The 13,393-nt window shown below is 40.2% G+C and overlaps 2 protein-coding genes across 5 annotated transcripts; one reads left to right on the plus strand and one right to left on the minus strand.

Moving 5' to 3' along the window:
- Window positions 1–1,776: 1,776 nt before the first annotated feature.
- Window positions 1,777–6,135, plus strand: LOC135634687 (jasmonoyl--L-amino acid synthetase GH3.5-like). 3 transcript variants are annotated; one of them, XM_065145192.1, is made up of 5 exons: window positions 1,777–1,927; window positions 2,760–3,073; window positions 3,171–3,272; window positions 3,519–4,339; window positions 5,407–6,135. In XM_065145192.1, the coding sequence occupies exons 2-5, from the start codon at window positions 2,796–2,798 to the stop codon at window positions 5,949–5,951; spliced, it is 1,746 nt and encodes a 581-aa protein (XP_065001264.1). In that variant the 5' UTR covers window positions 1,777–1,927; window positions 2,760–2,795; the 3' UTR covers window positions 5,952–6,135. The 3 variants fall into 3 exon arrangements, with proteins under 3 accessions (XP_065001264.1, XP_065001263.1, XP_065001266.1); XM_065145191.1 differs by lacking the exon at window positions 1,777–1,927 and adding an exon at window positions 2,065–2,253; XM_065145194.1 differs by lacking the exon at window positions 1,777–1,927 and adding an exon at window positions 2,074–2,346.
- A 543-nt stretch (window positions 6,136–6,678) lies between these two features.
- LOC135634688 (probable polygalacturonase) lies at window positions 6,679–12,604 on the minus strand. 2 transcript variants are annotated; one of them, XM_065145195.1, is made up of 8 exons: window positions 12,468–12,604; window positions 12,194–12,387; window positions 11,882–12,064; window positions 11,300–11,647; window positions 10,889–11,009; window positions 10,101–10,275; window positions 7,623–7,693; window positions 6,679–7,427 (listed from the first exon to the last, which is right to left on the minus strand). In XM_065145195.1, the coding sequence occupies exons 4-8, from the start codon at window positions 11,642–11,644 to the stop codon at window positions 6,790–6,792; spliced, it is 1,350 nt and encodes a 449-aa protein (XP_065001267.1). In that variant the 5' UTR covers window positions 11,645–11,647; window positions 11,882–12,064; window positions 12,194–12,387; window positions 12,468–12,604; the 3' UTR covers window positions 6,679–6,789. The 2 variants fall into 2 exon arrangements, with proteins under 2 accessions (XP_065001267.1, XP_065001268.1); XM_065145196.1 differs by having other exon boundaries at window positions 11,882–12,006; window positions 12,095–12,387.
- Between the last annotated feature and the right edge of the window lie 789 nt (window positions 12,605–13,393).

Raw genomic sequence — 13,393 nt, forward strand, 5'->3', positions numbered from 1 at the left:
GCAGTGTGCGCAAGGAACACTCATGTGGCATTATTACCATGTTAGCTTCATGTCCGATGGTTGGCCAAAGGGACCAAAGTCTATCTATAGTGTTGGGTGACCCTAATGAGAATCTTACACTAATGTTTTCCATGTCATCTGCCGGCAAAAGGTTAACCTTTTCAGTGGCTGATGTTATCAGTCCCCACTCTTATCCGATCGGTCCCTACACTCCAACTAGTATGGTGACATTATCTATCTTTTATGGTGAGTGCATTTGTTCCTTTCTTAGCTCTCTTAATTTTTCATATTATAATTTTTAATAATTCGGCAATCCGAATTATCGATCGAGATTTTTAAGTCGAAGGACAAAATGATTTGAGCTAAACGTAACATGTCACATCTTAACTAATAATAATAAAAAAAGATAAGATCATGCAATTTGAAAGACGATAAAGGTTCCATTATCATGCCTAATATCTTTATAATACCAACATATATCTATGGCAAGTACATATTATATTAATCATCCAATTGCTTTGGGTGGAACTAATCCACTAGCACATGAGGTGCACCAATCCAATAGAAAAATGGGACATCAAAGTTGTCATGTGGAATGGGGTCTTTGCAACCTTGACCTAACTAATTAGGGTGCAAATCTTCTACGGGCTCAGCTTATCATATGGAAATGTCCCGTGGATCAGAAGCATTAATGTATACTTAATTGGAATCATAAGCGTAAGTATAGGAGTCCAGTAGAATACTATCATTAGGACAAGAGGAATAGTTTTGGTCGGATTGCATGCGTACGATCTACAGCAGATTAAGTTGCTGCTCCCCCGTGATCGACGTAGACGACACAAGTCAAGGGTTATCGTTGTCGTCCTCCTCATTTACTCGAGGAAAAGTAGTGTGTTTGTGGGTCACAAATGGCTGTATTATTATTGTTGCTAATGGAAGCACCCTAATGCTCGCAGTGCTCATCTCATTCAAAGCACCAAGTGGAATCTTCCTCCCTCTCTTTCTCTCTCTCTCTCTCTCTCTCTCTCTCTCATTTAATATTCCCTCACTTGCTGTGATGCCAAGAAGTCTTCTTCTAAGTGCAATTTTGAGATAAGAAAAGAGAGCCCCACTAAAATAATTCATGGGTACTTTTTTTTTTTCTAATTATTTTGTATTGTCCTATCGTTTGGGATTGAACTAATTATATATTACTTTCTATAATTAGTTATCATTAGTATTTTTATCGTTAAATTTTTTAAAAATATATTAAGATCTTTATATTTATAAAAATATAATATTTAATCTTATTTTCACTCACGTCATCGTCTCTCTGCTAATAGAAATACCATACGTGTTCAATAATAAATTGAAGATAGATAGAATAAGTCAACCTTACATCACAAAAACCAAAACCTAATATGTAATTAATCCTTTGGAACTAGAAAAATATCAACCTCACATCACGTAAGGATCAATCCTATCAACTTTTATTTTAGTCCATCTTGAAATATAATAAATTTTAAAAAAATAATATCTAAATTTATTGATGCACATTTTAAGGATTTTTAAATATAATTCAGAAAATATTTATATCATCGTATAACAATATTTATGCATAAAATTCATATAATAAAATTTTAAATTCTTAGTCTTTAAGAAGTAAATCCGATACATCATATAAAAATTATGTCAGTGTCATGTTGCATTCCTTAACTAAATTTGAATATATATATATATATATATATATATATATATATTTGGAGGATATTTCTATTAAAACACGTATGCAAAGGGCTTCGCACGCACTACAAATACGAAGCTTTGCTTCTCCCACCGGAGCAACGGTTGACGCAACAGGCCAAGGCCTGTAAGGGCAGAAAGGAAGAGTAGAAAGCCGTGCTTTCGCCTCTCTTGATCACGGTTCGCTCGCGGGGTAGAGAGAAAGGTGAGAGATTGATGCTTGTATAATATTACTTTCGCTTGGTTTCTTCCGCTTGGCCCTTCTTCCGAAAGGAATCGATGCCTCGGGTATCGAGGGGTCGCGCGAGTCATTATATATTCGTACTTCGATCTGAGATCGGAAGCGACGGAGAGGGTGGGTCAACAGGCGAGGGGGCGATTTCTGGTGGCTGGATTTCTTATTAGATCGAGCAGTTTCGTCGGTAGATGTCCAAAGGCGCGACCTTTGATGGATTTTTGTACCTGTTCATCGAAGAGTCCTTGGGTCACTGGTCGCAAGTTTGATTTTTGATGCGATTGCTTGATTCGAAGGTGGTGGTTGCTTGAATGCGTTTTGATGTTGTTGTGGTCCATTTCCTTTCTATTATTATTCAGAGACCCTTTTATTCGGTTTAAGAAAGATAGGTAATGCCCGGTTTGCCTTTTTCCTTATTTGCTTTCTATCAAGTTCTGTTCTTTGTTCATATTTTTGCGCACAGCATGCTTTTTTCTTCCGTTTTTGTCTCTTTCTGTACGGGAATTGTACTTTTTCTGATGTTTTCTTCGACATTTTTATGGATTCATGTATGGATTTCTACCTCACACGCCATCGCCCCCGGTACTTGGAGTTTGTCTTTGGAACGTTGAATTGCCTTTCTACAATCTGATTCTTTTGCTTCTGTATCACTTTTATTTCATGTCTAATCGAAAATAGTCGAAGTCTCTGATCTCGTACGAGTCACTTAAAGTTTTTGATGTATTGCTGCTCTTTGGTCTGTAAACTCTGTTCAAATGGTGTTATTCCTCCTTTTGACATGATTTTTTCTCACTTGTGGTAGCTGGTTTGGAGGTTTCCCTCTGTATCATCCGAGAAGATGAGAGTTTTTAGCCTCGAGAGCGTGATAGAGGAATTTGAAGCGTTGACGAACGATGCTGGACGGCTCCAGACAGAGTCTCTCCGAAAGATTCTGGAGCAAAATGGCGAAGCAGAGTACTTGCGGAACTTAGGCCTCGGAGGAAGAACTGACCCGGAGAGCTTCAGAGCTTGCGTCCCTTTGGTCACTCATAGAGATCTGGAGCCTTATATTCAGAGGATAGCCGATGGTGACACTTCTGTTCTCACGGGGAAGCCTATAACTTCAATTTCACTCAGGTGGAGCTTTTCGACTCATTCATCTTTTTCATGTGGCCTTCCAAGGTTCTGGTCTTGCTCAATTTTGAGAAGCTTAATTTTGCTTTTCTTGCCACAGTTCTGGTACCACACAAGGCAAACCCAAGTTTTTACCATTCAATGATGAGCTAGTTCAGTCCACAATGCAGATATATCGGACTTCATTTGCATTCAGAAACCGGTACGGGGGGCTTGAACCCATCAAGGATCACTTCTTCTGATTGCACTATGTTTTGCGTCTGATCTCTTTACAAAGTTGCATTTTCCTTGATTTCCTAGGAACATCACCACTGCTAATATAAATTTCAAACATTTGAGTTCAGGAATGGCCTAGTTGATGTCATGTGTTCTTCTTTTTGCTTACTTTAGTATGGAAGCTGAACTTTACTTGATGACATATCGTCTTGATCGAATGTTATATTTGCAGAGAATATCCAATCGGAGATGGAAAAGCTCTGCAGTTCATCTATAGCAGCAGGCAGGTAAAAACTAAAGGAGGCCTTATTGCGACAACAGCTACAACCAATGTGTACAGAAGTGAACAATTCAAGCGCACCATGAAGGATATCCAGTCTCAATGCACTAGTCCTGATGAAGTTATATTTGGTCCAGATTTCCGGCAGTCCTTATATTGCCACCTCCTTTGCGGGCTGATATACTCGAACGAAGTGCAGATCATATCTTCCACCTTTGCTCACAGCATAGTTCATGCTTTTCGAACACTTGAGCAGGTGTGGGAGGAGCTGTGCATAGATATTAGAGAAGGAGTTCTCTCGAGCAGAATCACTGTCCCATCTATACGTTCAGCTGTTTCTAAGCTTTTAATCCCCAATCCCAGCCTAGCAGACTCTATATACAACAAGTGTGTGAGATTAAGCAACTGGTATGGCGTGATTCCAGAGCTTTGGCCCAATGCCAAGTATGTCTATGGCATTATGACCGGATCTATGGAACCGTACTTGAAGAAATTAAGGCATTATGCAGGAAGCCTACCCCTCATGAGTGCTGACTATGGATCTTCAGAAGGATGGATCGGTGCTAACGTAAATCCTAGTTTAATTCCTGAGTTGGCAACCTTTGCAGTGCTTCCTAACATTGGCTACTTCGAGTTCATCCCTTTAGAGAAACCTGAGGAGCAGGAGCTGGAGAATATTGCCTCCACCATTCACTATATAGAATCTGAGCCAGTTGGCCTGACTGAAGTTGAAGTTGGCAAGGAGTATGAAATTATTGTTACCAATTTTGCAGGTATTACCATGTTATGCTTTTCTCATTTATCTATTTTCTTGTTCATTTCCTATGCTGTGCCTTTTTTGTGATGTAATCTGAAATTTATATTTAAGAAAATACCAGTGACATGATACCAAACTTTTGAAGAAAAGAAAGACCAGTGCAAACAAAAGATGAGCTGTTTTTTGGAGTCAATTGGTTGATAAAACAATAATATCTTCTTTTATGTAATTATTGTCTGTTAAATACCTTCAAAGAAATGAGTGTGTTTGCACTGATGAGTCAATTTCTTCTGACATTTTGTTCCCTTTAGACCATGTGTATCATCAAACACAAAGGAATCTTGGCCAATGAGATGATGATATGAGGAAAGGCAGACATCTAAGTGATGCCTGCTCAGTAATTTTGAGAAAAAAGTACTGATTTTACTTCGATGGCTAATTTGCAAGAAAAGATTGTCTTGAATTATTTTCAATGACATAAGTCCATTTTCTCTTACTCGCTGCTGTTTAAGGTCAGACATAGATTGTGTAGATATTATCAAGTTTAGTTTCTGACTGTTTGTTTAAGCTTAGTCGGCTGTCCGTTGTTAATTGTCTCTAGATAATGCAAATTGTGAGTCTTTGAGCTATCAATCTCACCAAATGGACTGTTTGTTCTTGCTTTTTTTTGGGATTCTGCACAAAAAAAGGTTGCTCTCACCGATCTGAGCTTGGGTAGGAACAACATATACAGTCTGATCCATATAGAAAAACCATTTTGAAACTTGAATTTTGGTAACAAGGTTAGATCACACTCAGCTCTGCAGCTTTATCTCATGATACTGACTTACTACTTCCTTTGGTCGATCTGTCTTCTTCTTGGATATATATGTTTGAATGGTCAAAATGTGGATGACAGCTATAACAGATGATAGGTTAATATAAAGCAGACTGAAAATTGCAATACACAATAAAGTAAACAGATCACAACATTTACTAATATAGTTTGACTCCTGTAATTTCTTTCTTTAAAGCAGGCTGAAAGTTTGCTTTTCATACTTTTGGTATGGTATTTAGCACTGATCAATAAGCATCCTGTGGCAGGTTTGTATCGGTATAGGTTGGGAGATGTGGTTAGGGTAGCTGGCTTTCACAACTCTACACCCGAGCTTCAATTCGTATGCAGGAGAAGCCTGGTGCTGAGCATCAATATCGACAAGAATACCGAGAAAGACCTGCAGTTGGCTGTCGAAGAAGCAGCGAAGCTCTTGGCCGCGGAAAAGCTCGAGGTTGTGGATTTCACGAGCCATGTTGACACTTCAACGGAGCCTGGACATTACGTTATCTTCTGGGAGTTGAGCTCCGACACAACTGAGGAGGTTCTTCGCAGCTGCTGCAATTGCTTAGACCTCGCCTTTGTCGATGCTGGCTACATCGGATCTAGAAAGGTTGGCACCATTGGACCTCTCGAGCTTCGTGTTGTACGCAAGAAAACATTCGAGAGGATCTTGGAGCATTTCCTCGGACTCGGGGCTGCCATGAGCCAGTTCAAGACACCACGCTTCGTCAGCCTGTCGAACAGCAAGGTCTTGCAGATCTTGTGTAGGAATGTCACTAGGTGCTACTTCAGTACTGCCTATGACATCTAAAACTCGTGTATCATCCTCTTCTGTGATTCGTCTTTCCTTTCTCTGTAATCCTTTTAGCTTATCAAGTTCCTCGACGGTCCTACTTAGTTCCTCCTGTAAATCTTCATGGCTGTAGCACAAGAACAGTGGTGTACTATTGCAGTTGCAATGTGAATGTAGGATCACAGAGCTTTTGCCGATTTCAGTTCATTGAAGTGGATTTCTGGCATTACCCTTTGGATTTGGAGTGCATATTTTGGAATGCATATTGATGCATTCATGCACGCAACTGCACTGAGTCACTGGCCAAGCTTGTCGAGGTCACCACCTCTCCATGGGGACAACACCTCGAGACAAAAAGTCAAGACAACGCTGGCCTGCATAAGGATGCTGCGGACATTCAACTACATGCTTCTCGTTGTCATGGAGGCTTCTTCTTCGACAGGTGAGCTGCTCCATGGCCCCATTTGTATTCGACGTACATATCTATGTAGGACAGGCGTGTGATCACGACGAGGGCCCTGATTTGACAAGAACATTATTCTTCTTCTACCCAATTGACCTGTTTGCTCGATCTGCAGCTTTCAATCGGTTAGCGAAGCTGTTCATGAACATATCTATCAAGGCTGTACCGAATAAGTGAAAGGGTGAGGAATTGTGCCCACCAGATTCTTCAAAACGTTTTATTGCCTGAAGACCATGAACCTAACCAGACATCAGTGGCTTAGAATAGTTTGGTTTCCCAACATTAAAGAAACACTGAAAACATGAATGTCATTGAACATTGAAGCTACTACAATCTTTTACTCACGTTTGCTGAATAGGTAAAGGAAATGTATCCTCCCTAAACAAATGAACATCAGAGAGCACCAGTACGAAAGCTCATGCCGTTTGTGATGGTCAGCTCTGCGCAAGGCGATGGCTGAACGTCGAGAGCACCGCCACTCACATCGGCACATGCCCATGATACTCCCCGTGGCGAAGCCACATCGAGCTTTACATTCGAAAGATGAATTTGAGTGAAGGGAGAGTTCTTGATACCCTGTATTGAACCAGGCTGCTGGATGCGCACGCCCCACACATTTTTTATTGTCAACCCATCGACAACAGGAAGAGCATTCGGGTCGTATCTGTCATCGGGGTGGTCTCCTACATTCCCCGCGATCCTCAGTCCCTTGCGAACATCGCTCAGATTAACATCTGAGATAGTTATGTTTTTTATGAATCCTCCCCTGCCAGAATTGGTCTTTATGTGGATCCCAACACCGGTCTTGAATATATTTAAGTTCTCAGCCAAGATGTTCTCTATTCCACCGGAAGTTTCACTCCCTACAGCGAAGCCAGCAAAGGGGCTGGAACCTGTTAATCGCCGGACGATTATTCCAGAGCTAGGACGAGCATAAGCAATGCCATACTCATCCCAACCACTCTTCACAGCCACCAAATCATCCCCTGTTGAAATGTAACAGTCCTCGATACAAACATTCAAGCTTGAATCTGCAGGATAGAAGAAAATCAATAATATGATGGTTTTAAGGCTTGCACAAGCCAATGAGCCTGATGTTTATGATCACTGATCTTGGCAATGGACATGAAAATAAAGGCACGAGTACTGCAAATAAAAATAGCTTGATCAATAGTCCTTTTCACTCATGACATTAGTGGAATAAAGGATGAGCCAAGATAACATACCTGGATCCACTCCGTCAGTATTAGGAGAATCATATGGAGCCAGGATAGTCACATTTTTCACCACCACATTGCTGCAATGATAAGAGTTCCAACCTTCTTTCAATTTTAAATAACAATCACAAAAGGAAATATGTTCTGTAGAATAAAAAGGAAGAATGTGTGCAACATCCTAGCTCTATGCCTATTAATCAACCAAAAAAGAATATCCAACAACGTTATCATCCTCAATTGTAACCTCAATTATTACTATTAAGTATATGCTTTCTTGCAGCTTGTTGAACCTCAACATCATGTACTCATGTTCGAACAATTTCAGTGTAACCACATGCAAGGTTGCTTGTGCTAGTCATAGGTGTCATACATGTCATACAAGACAATCGCGTGAGTGATGACACGTGTGACATGATACACACTTTTTTACTCATTATTTATTTGACATTTTTTTCACTTTATATTACCCGTTACATATATATTGTAATGTCTAGGATCTGAGCAGTGGAAATCAGATCGTGATGAAATCATAAAAATGAGACTGATTCGCCTTTAAACACAGATCCTAAATAATCCCGGTCATGTGTCACTCGAGAGGGACATCGAGATGATCGGATAGATTGATGTGTTGTATACTCGTCCATATGATAGAGGCAGCTGCCCTCGTAGTTACTCGTGTAGGGATACTAGGGATACCGCACATGTGCTCATTATAGAATGAGTTCATTGATTGATCCGCTCATGGAATGTTGGATGATTGATGATACCTCATTGTTAGACAACGATTCCATTGTCCCAGTGGTGTATCTGGTCCTTAGACTTGAGACACCAAGAATGTCTTGTATGAGTACTCCACTCTTTGATACTGGACTTATAGGTCTGAAAATTTCAGATCTAGCACAACCGGTAATTGAGAGTGGCAGCCAACCTTATGAGAGCAATTGAGTGTCGATAGAGGATCATCCTCTCTTAGTGTCATGAGAGGAATACTCCATGTGTTCTTGCTCAGACAAATCTTTGGCCAGGGTCATTCGGATTGAGAGATAAAGAGTTCTTCGAGAGAATCCGATTAGAGCGAGACTTGAGTAGAAATCGTATAAGCCTGACAGCACCATGCTCGGAATACGATCTCTAAGATATTAGATGGATAAGGGACTATAGATACATGGTAACCGACGATTGACAGGTCCAATGGATTAGATTTCCTTGTATCGTTTGGGGACTATGGTGTAGTGGCCTAATACGTCCTTAATCGATGAGTCGATATGGAGATAATAATTCACTGAGTCAAAAGGAATTTTGACAGGTATGACTCATGGCTAGTTCGATATTGGGCCTAGAGGGTCACACACATATGGTAGGTGTTGCGATGGGTAGATGTTCATATATGAGATATCCGCCGGAGCCCCTATCTTATTGGATATCCAGTTAGCCCATGAATTATTGGATCCTATGGATGAGATCCAATAAGAGCAAATAAGATATTATTGGGTAGAGATCCATTAATCTAAGTGACTTGGGTAGTTGGATGAAGATCCAATACCCAATAGGACAAGATCCATTAAGGTAAGTTTATAGGGACCTTTATAAATAGGAGGGAACCAAAGGGCCATAGACTATACCCCTTTTGACTGCCACTTCCTATTCTCCTCTCCCCCTCTCCTCCTTAGCTAGCAGCCCCTATTAAGGGCGTGTGGACAGTAAAAAGGACCGACCCCTTCTTGATTGTGTGGTGCCCACGATGGGGAGATCTGTGTAACGATTTGAAGAACGTATTCACAACTCATACTGTGTGGATCACCGCTAGAGAGGAGGATAGTTGACCTCCTTTATCCTCTCCCACAGATCTGTAGGTTTTCAGGGATATACGATCTCCCTATGTAACACACATCCCTTAACACACGTGGTTTTTCGGTTTCGTAGGTTTTTTGCGCACTAATCTTCGTACGACGATAAAACCTTCTTTTCTGTGAAAAATTCTGTAATTTTTGTTTTTTGTTCTTCCGCTATGTATGTAAAGCTTTGCATAAATTTTCATGAAATTTGCAATCACAAAAAGCATTGATATGATAGTGCCAAGGGGGTTGTGAACCTAACATGGAGGAAGAATGTTCTTCATGTTACAATGTATATATACATTTAGGGTATCTACTTGTGTATAATGATTAAAAATGATAAATGATATTTCAACAAGGATGATACTCAAGGTAACAAAAAATGCTCCATTTACTTAATTAAGTCATGAGTCATGAGGTCATGCACCATGAATGGAAGATGTGGAAGATGTGGCATGCATCCTTGACCCCACCTCCTCTTTCCCTAGGATGTGTGCCACACCCATATTCTCCACTCACATCTTAAGTCACGACTTAGCACTTAGCAGTGACATGAAGCAGTGCTCAAATACCCCTACATACTATTGATAGAACTAGAATAATGTACTCTTAAAGAAAGAAAACAACACTACATAAGGTTGTTTTTCTTAACCTGCAATAGACAGGGTGAATGTTCCAGAAAGGTGAGTCCCGGAAGACCACATTAGAGATGATGATATCTGTAGAGTGCATGAGTTCCAGCAGATTCGGCCTAGTAAAAGGTAGAGTTTTCTGTCTCCACATATTCCACCACACATCACCTTGCCCATCAATTGTTCCATTCTCACCTGTAGCAAAAAAGCTTGGCTGAGATATCAACTGTTGTATATAAAATTTCGGTTAATCTACTGAACAAGTGCATTCTGAGAAAAGTAACAAATAAAAGAAGGCAGGAGGCAGATTTCCCTTGTATAATGTTGCAGTCAAGGGGGCAAAAAAATGAAATAAGAACAATCAGTTCCTGTTAATTCACAGACTAATGAACTTCTCTAACTCGGAACAATTTTGCATCAAACAATTTGCGAACCCTCTTTTTCCTGCATCACTCAGGCATATTGGAGCTTTGAATTTTCTTTGCCGATGGCGAGAGCTATTTCAACCTAAACTTGGTCATTACACCACATTTCAGTAGCTTATTGAGCTATAATCAGAAAAAACTTGTTGTACAATTTCAGTAGCTTGTTCAGCCTAAAGAAGCCACTTTTGCACACAGCAGTTTGTTAGATCTTATGCTGCTGCCTTTGGAATAGTCAAGCTAAGAAAATTGTACTCTTTGACTCCAAAGTTACTTTATTTTCTACATAGTGCAACTACAGATTTAGACCAACATATGGCAGATACATGTTCTTCCGATAGTGACAATTGTAACATACATTAAAAGCATTGAATCCAAAAACACACCTGTTATGGTAACATCCTGAAGTCCATTGCCATGAATCAAACTCATATACCTGCCACCTGGTAACTCTCGTCCTCTTCCATAAGATGGTAAAGGATGAATCAGTGGCCAATTCACTGTGTCCTGCCACAACCAATAACTAAAATGAGAAAAGATGAAGCATCACCAGCCAAGCTCTACGACTAACGTCCAGCAAGCAAGGTTAAACATCTGAGTTCAGCTGACCGATATACAAATTCGATCCAACATATTCATGCAGCAAATTTCACAAATCAAAGGAACATTTTTTATCCTATTATGCTTCAACCAATAACAAATCTATCCTTTTCTGATAAAGAATAGGTAAATAGGCGGTTTTTATTCTTCTCCTCGAAAAAAGGGACATATTCTCGAGGAGGAAATGGGAGTAGAACCTGGGTGGCCTTGATGACGGCGCCCTCAGCGAGGAAGAGCGTCATGTGGCTGGTCAGGTTGAAGGCTTCGGTGAGCCAGACTCCAGCAGGGATGTAGAGAAGGGATCCCTCCGGCACTTTCCGTTGCTCAATGTGGAAGACGGCGCTCTTGAAGGCCGCCGTGTTGAGCGTCTGCCCGTCCCCGACCCCTCCGAAGTCAGTGATCGACACCACCTCCCCCCGGTTCTTCATAGGCACTATCCCGGAGCACGTCTGCTCCTCTTCCGCCACGACAAAGGCGCCGCCTTTCAGCACCGTGAGGAAAATAGCTAACAGTGCCGTCGCCGCCAGCCGCCATCGCACCATTTTCTGTTAGCCACACGAGAAAACAGTAGAGTGAGCGCTCTGTCCAAGATCTTGAAAGGAGGGTTTGATAGAAATCCAACGAGAAAGCTCCAAGGCGAGATTTTTAATGGGAGATTTCTCAAAGGAAGAAAAAAGAGATGGGTTTTATCCGTTTCCTTGTGTTTCATCCGCACCGGAACACTTGAGGCCAAAAGAAGGCTTCCAAGATAGATTCTTAAGAAGTGCAAAAGAAATTACCACAAGAAGAAGAAGCAACTCCCAGGATCCAAGATTGAACGCTGTGCAGAGACGAAGATCTACCGAAACCGTCTAACGGAACGTGCGGATTTCCTCCAAAGAGAGATCTTTCCCTTCTTGTTGTTCTATCTTACACGAGGCAGAAGCGTTTTGGATCCGAGAAGAAAGCTCCAAAGAGGGGGTCTATAAAGAAATGGGAAGCAGAAGGATTACAGATAGGAGAAGACGCCAAAGCACGAGGAGTAGACGACCACCGTCCTCTTGACTCCGGTCACAAATGTCGGAGAGTGCGTATCGGTGGCGGAGACTCACAGCGCTCTCACAACCCCGCCTCGGCCTCGAAATGACGCAGAGTGCTGTAGGGCCTGCCTCCACTGGCATATTTAATCTTCTGCGCATTAAAATAGTTGGGTCTCAGGAGATGCCTTTTGCCACACAGGACCATCTGCACCGACCGCGGTTTGATTCTTCGAAGCAAGCACGAAAATACGGGATAGATTTCGATCCTAAGAAAGCAAAATTTTAGAAAGATTCATGATTTGAAGTCCAGAATTCTTATTGCATAGCGGTAATAATTCCAATCTACAGGAATCTCGAAGAGCGATGAGCTGACGGGCGGCGGAAGACAATGCAAAATTCACGGACACGGAATAAAGATCGACGCGGAAATTGACCTACGATTTGACGACCGCACTATCACGGTCCTCCAACGATAAGAACAGGCACCTCATACCATGAACGGTAGTAATAATATCTAAGGCTTTATTATATATTTTTTTTATAATTAATTATCTTTTCTTTATATACTTTTTTTTAAATTATATTAAAAATTTTATATTAATTATCATATATGCTCAATAATAAAGTAAAATGCGATAGAAGATCGATAATAAATCATATGATATTTTCATCAATAAAATCGATAATATGAAAAAAAATAAGATTAAATATTTTATTTTAATAATTATAAAATTCTTAATATAATTTTTTAAAATATAAAAATTATGATACCGAAGATAACTAATTACAAAAAATAATATGCAATTAGTCCTGCTTTCTAACACTACTTGAGATAAGCTTAGTAAGAATTTTTAATTGATAAACGATGAAAACAATCGTTCCAAAATAAGTGAATTTTTAATTGATTTGAGAGATTTGGTTCATGAATATAAAAATAATTAGATGTACTTACTTACGTCTAAAAAGAATTAAGCGAATGCTCAACCAGAATAATTAGATTTTCTTGGTTTTTTTACTCTGAAAAAAATGGAAATCTCGCTTAGGTGAACGATCGTTCTTCTAATCGGCCTAATTGTGACTGATAAATACGAGACATAGCGAAATTTCGTGAAACAAATCAAACATGGATAAATAAGATGAATTATTTGGGTATAAATCACAAAAAATAATACGCAAGTTTGGAATAAGGGAAAAATTGGGTCTCTCATCGATGCATCGTAAGGTTCCGATATTTTAGCATGCGTAAGCACCAATAGAAGCATCGGTTCCACG

Source organism: Musa acuminata, chromosome BXJ3-4 (genome assembly GCF_036884655.1).
Source record: "Musa acuminata AAA Group cultivar baxijiao chromosome BXJ3-4, Cavendish_Baxijiao_AAA, whole genome shotgun sequence".
NCBI classification, from domain to species: domain Eukaryota; kingdom Viridiplantae; phylum Streptophyta; class Magnoliopsida; order Zingiberales; family Musaceae; genus Musa; species Musa acuminata.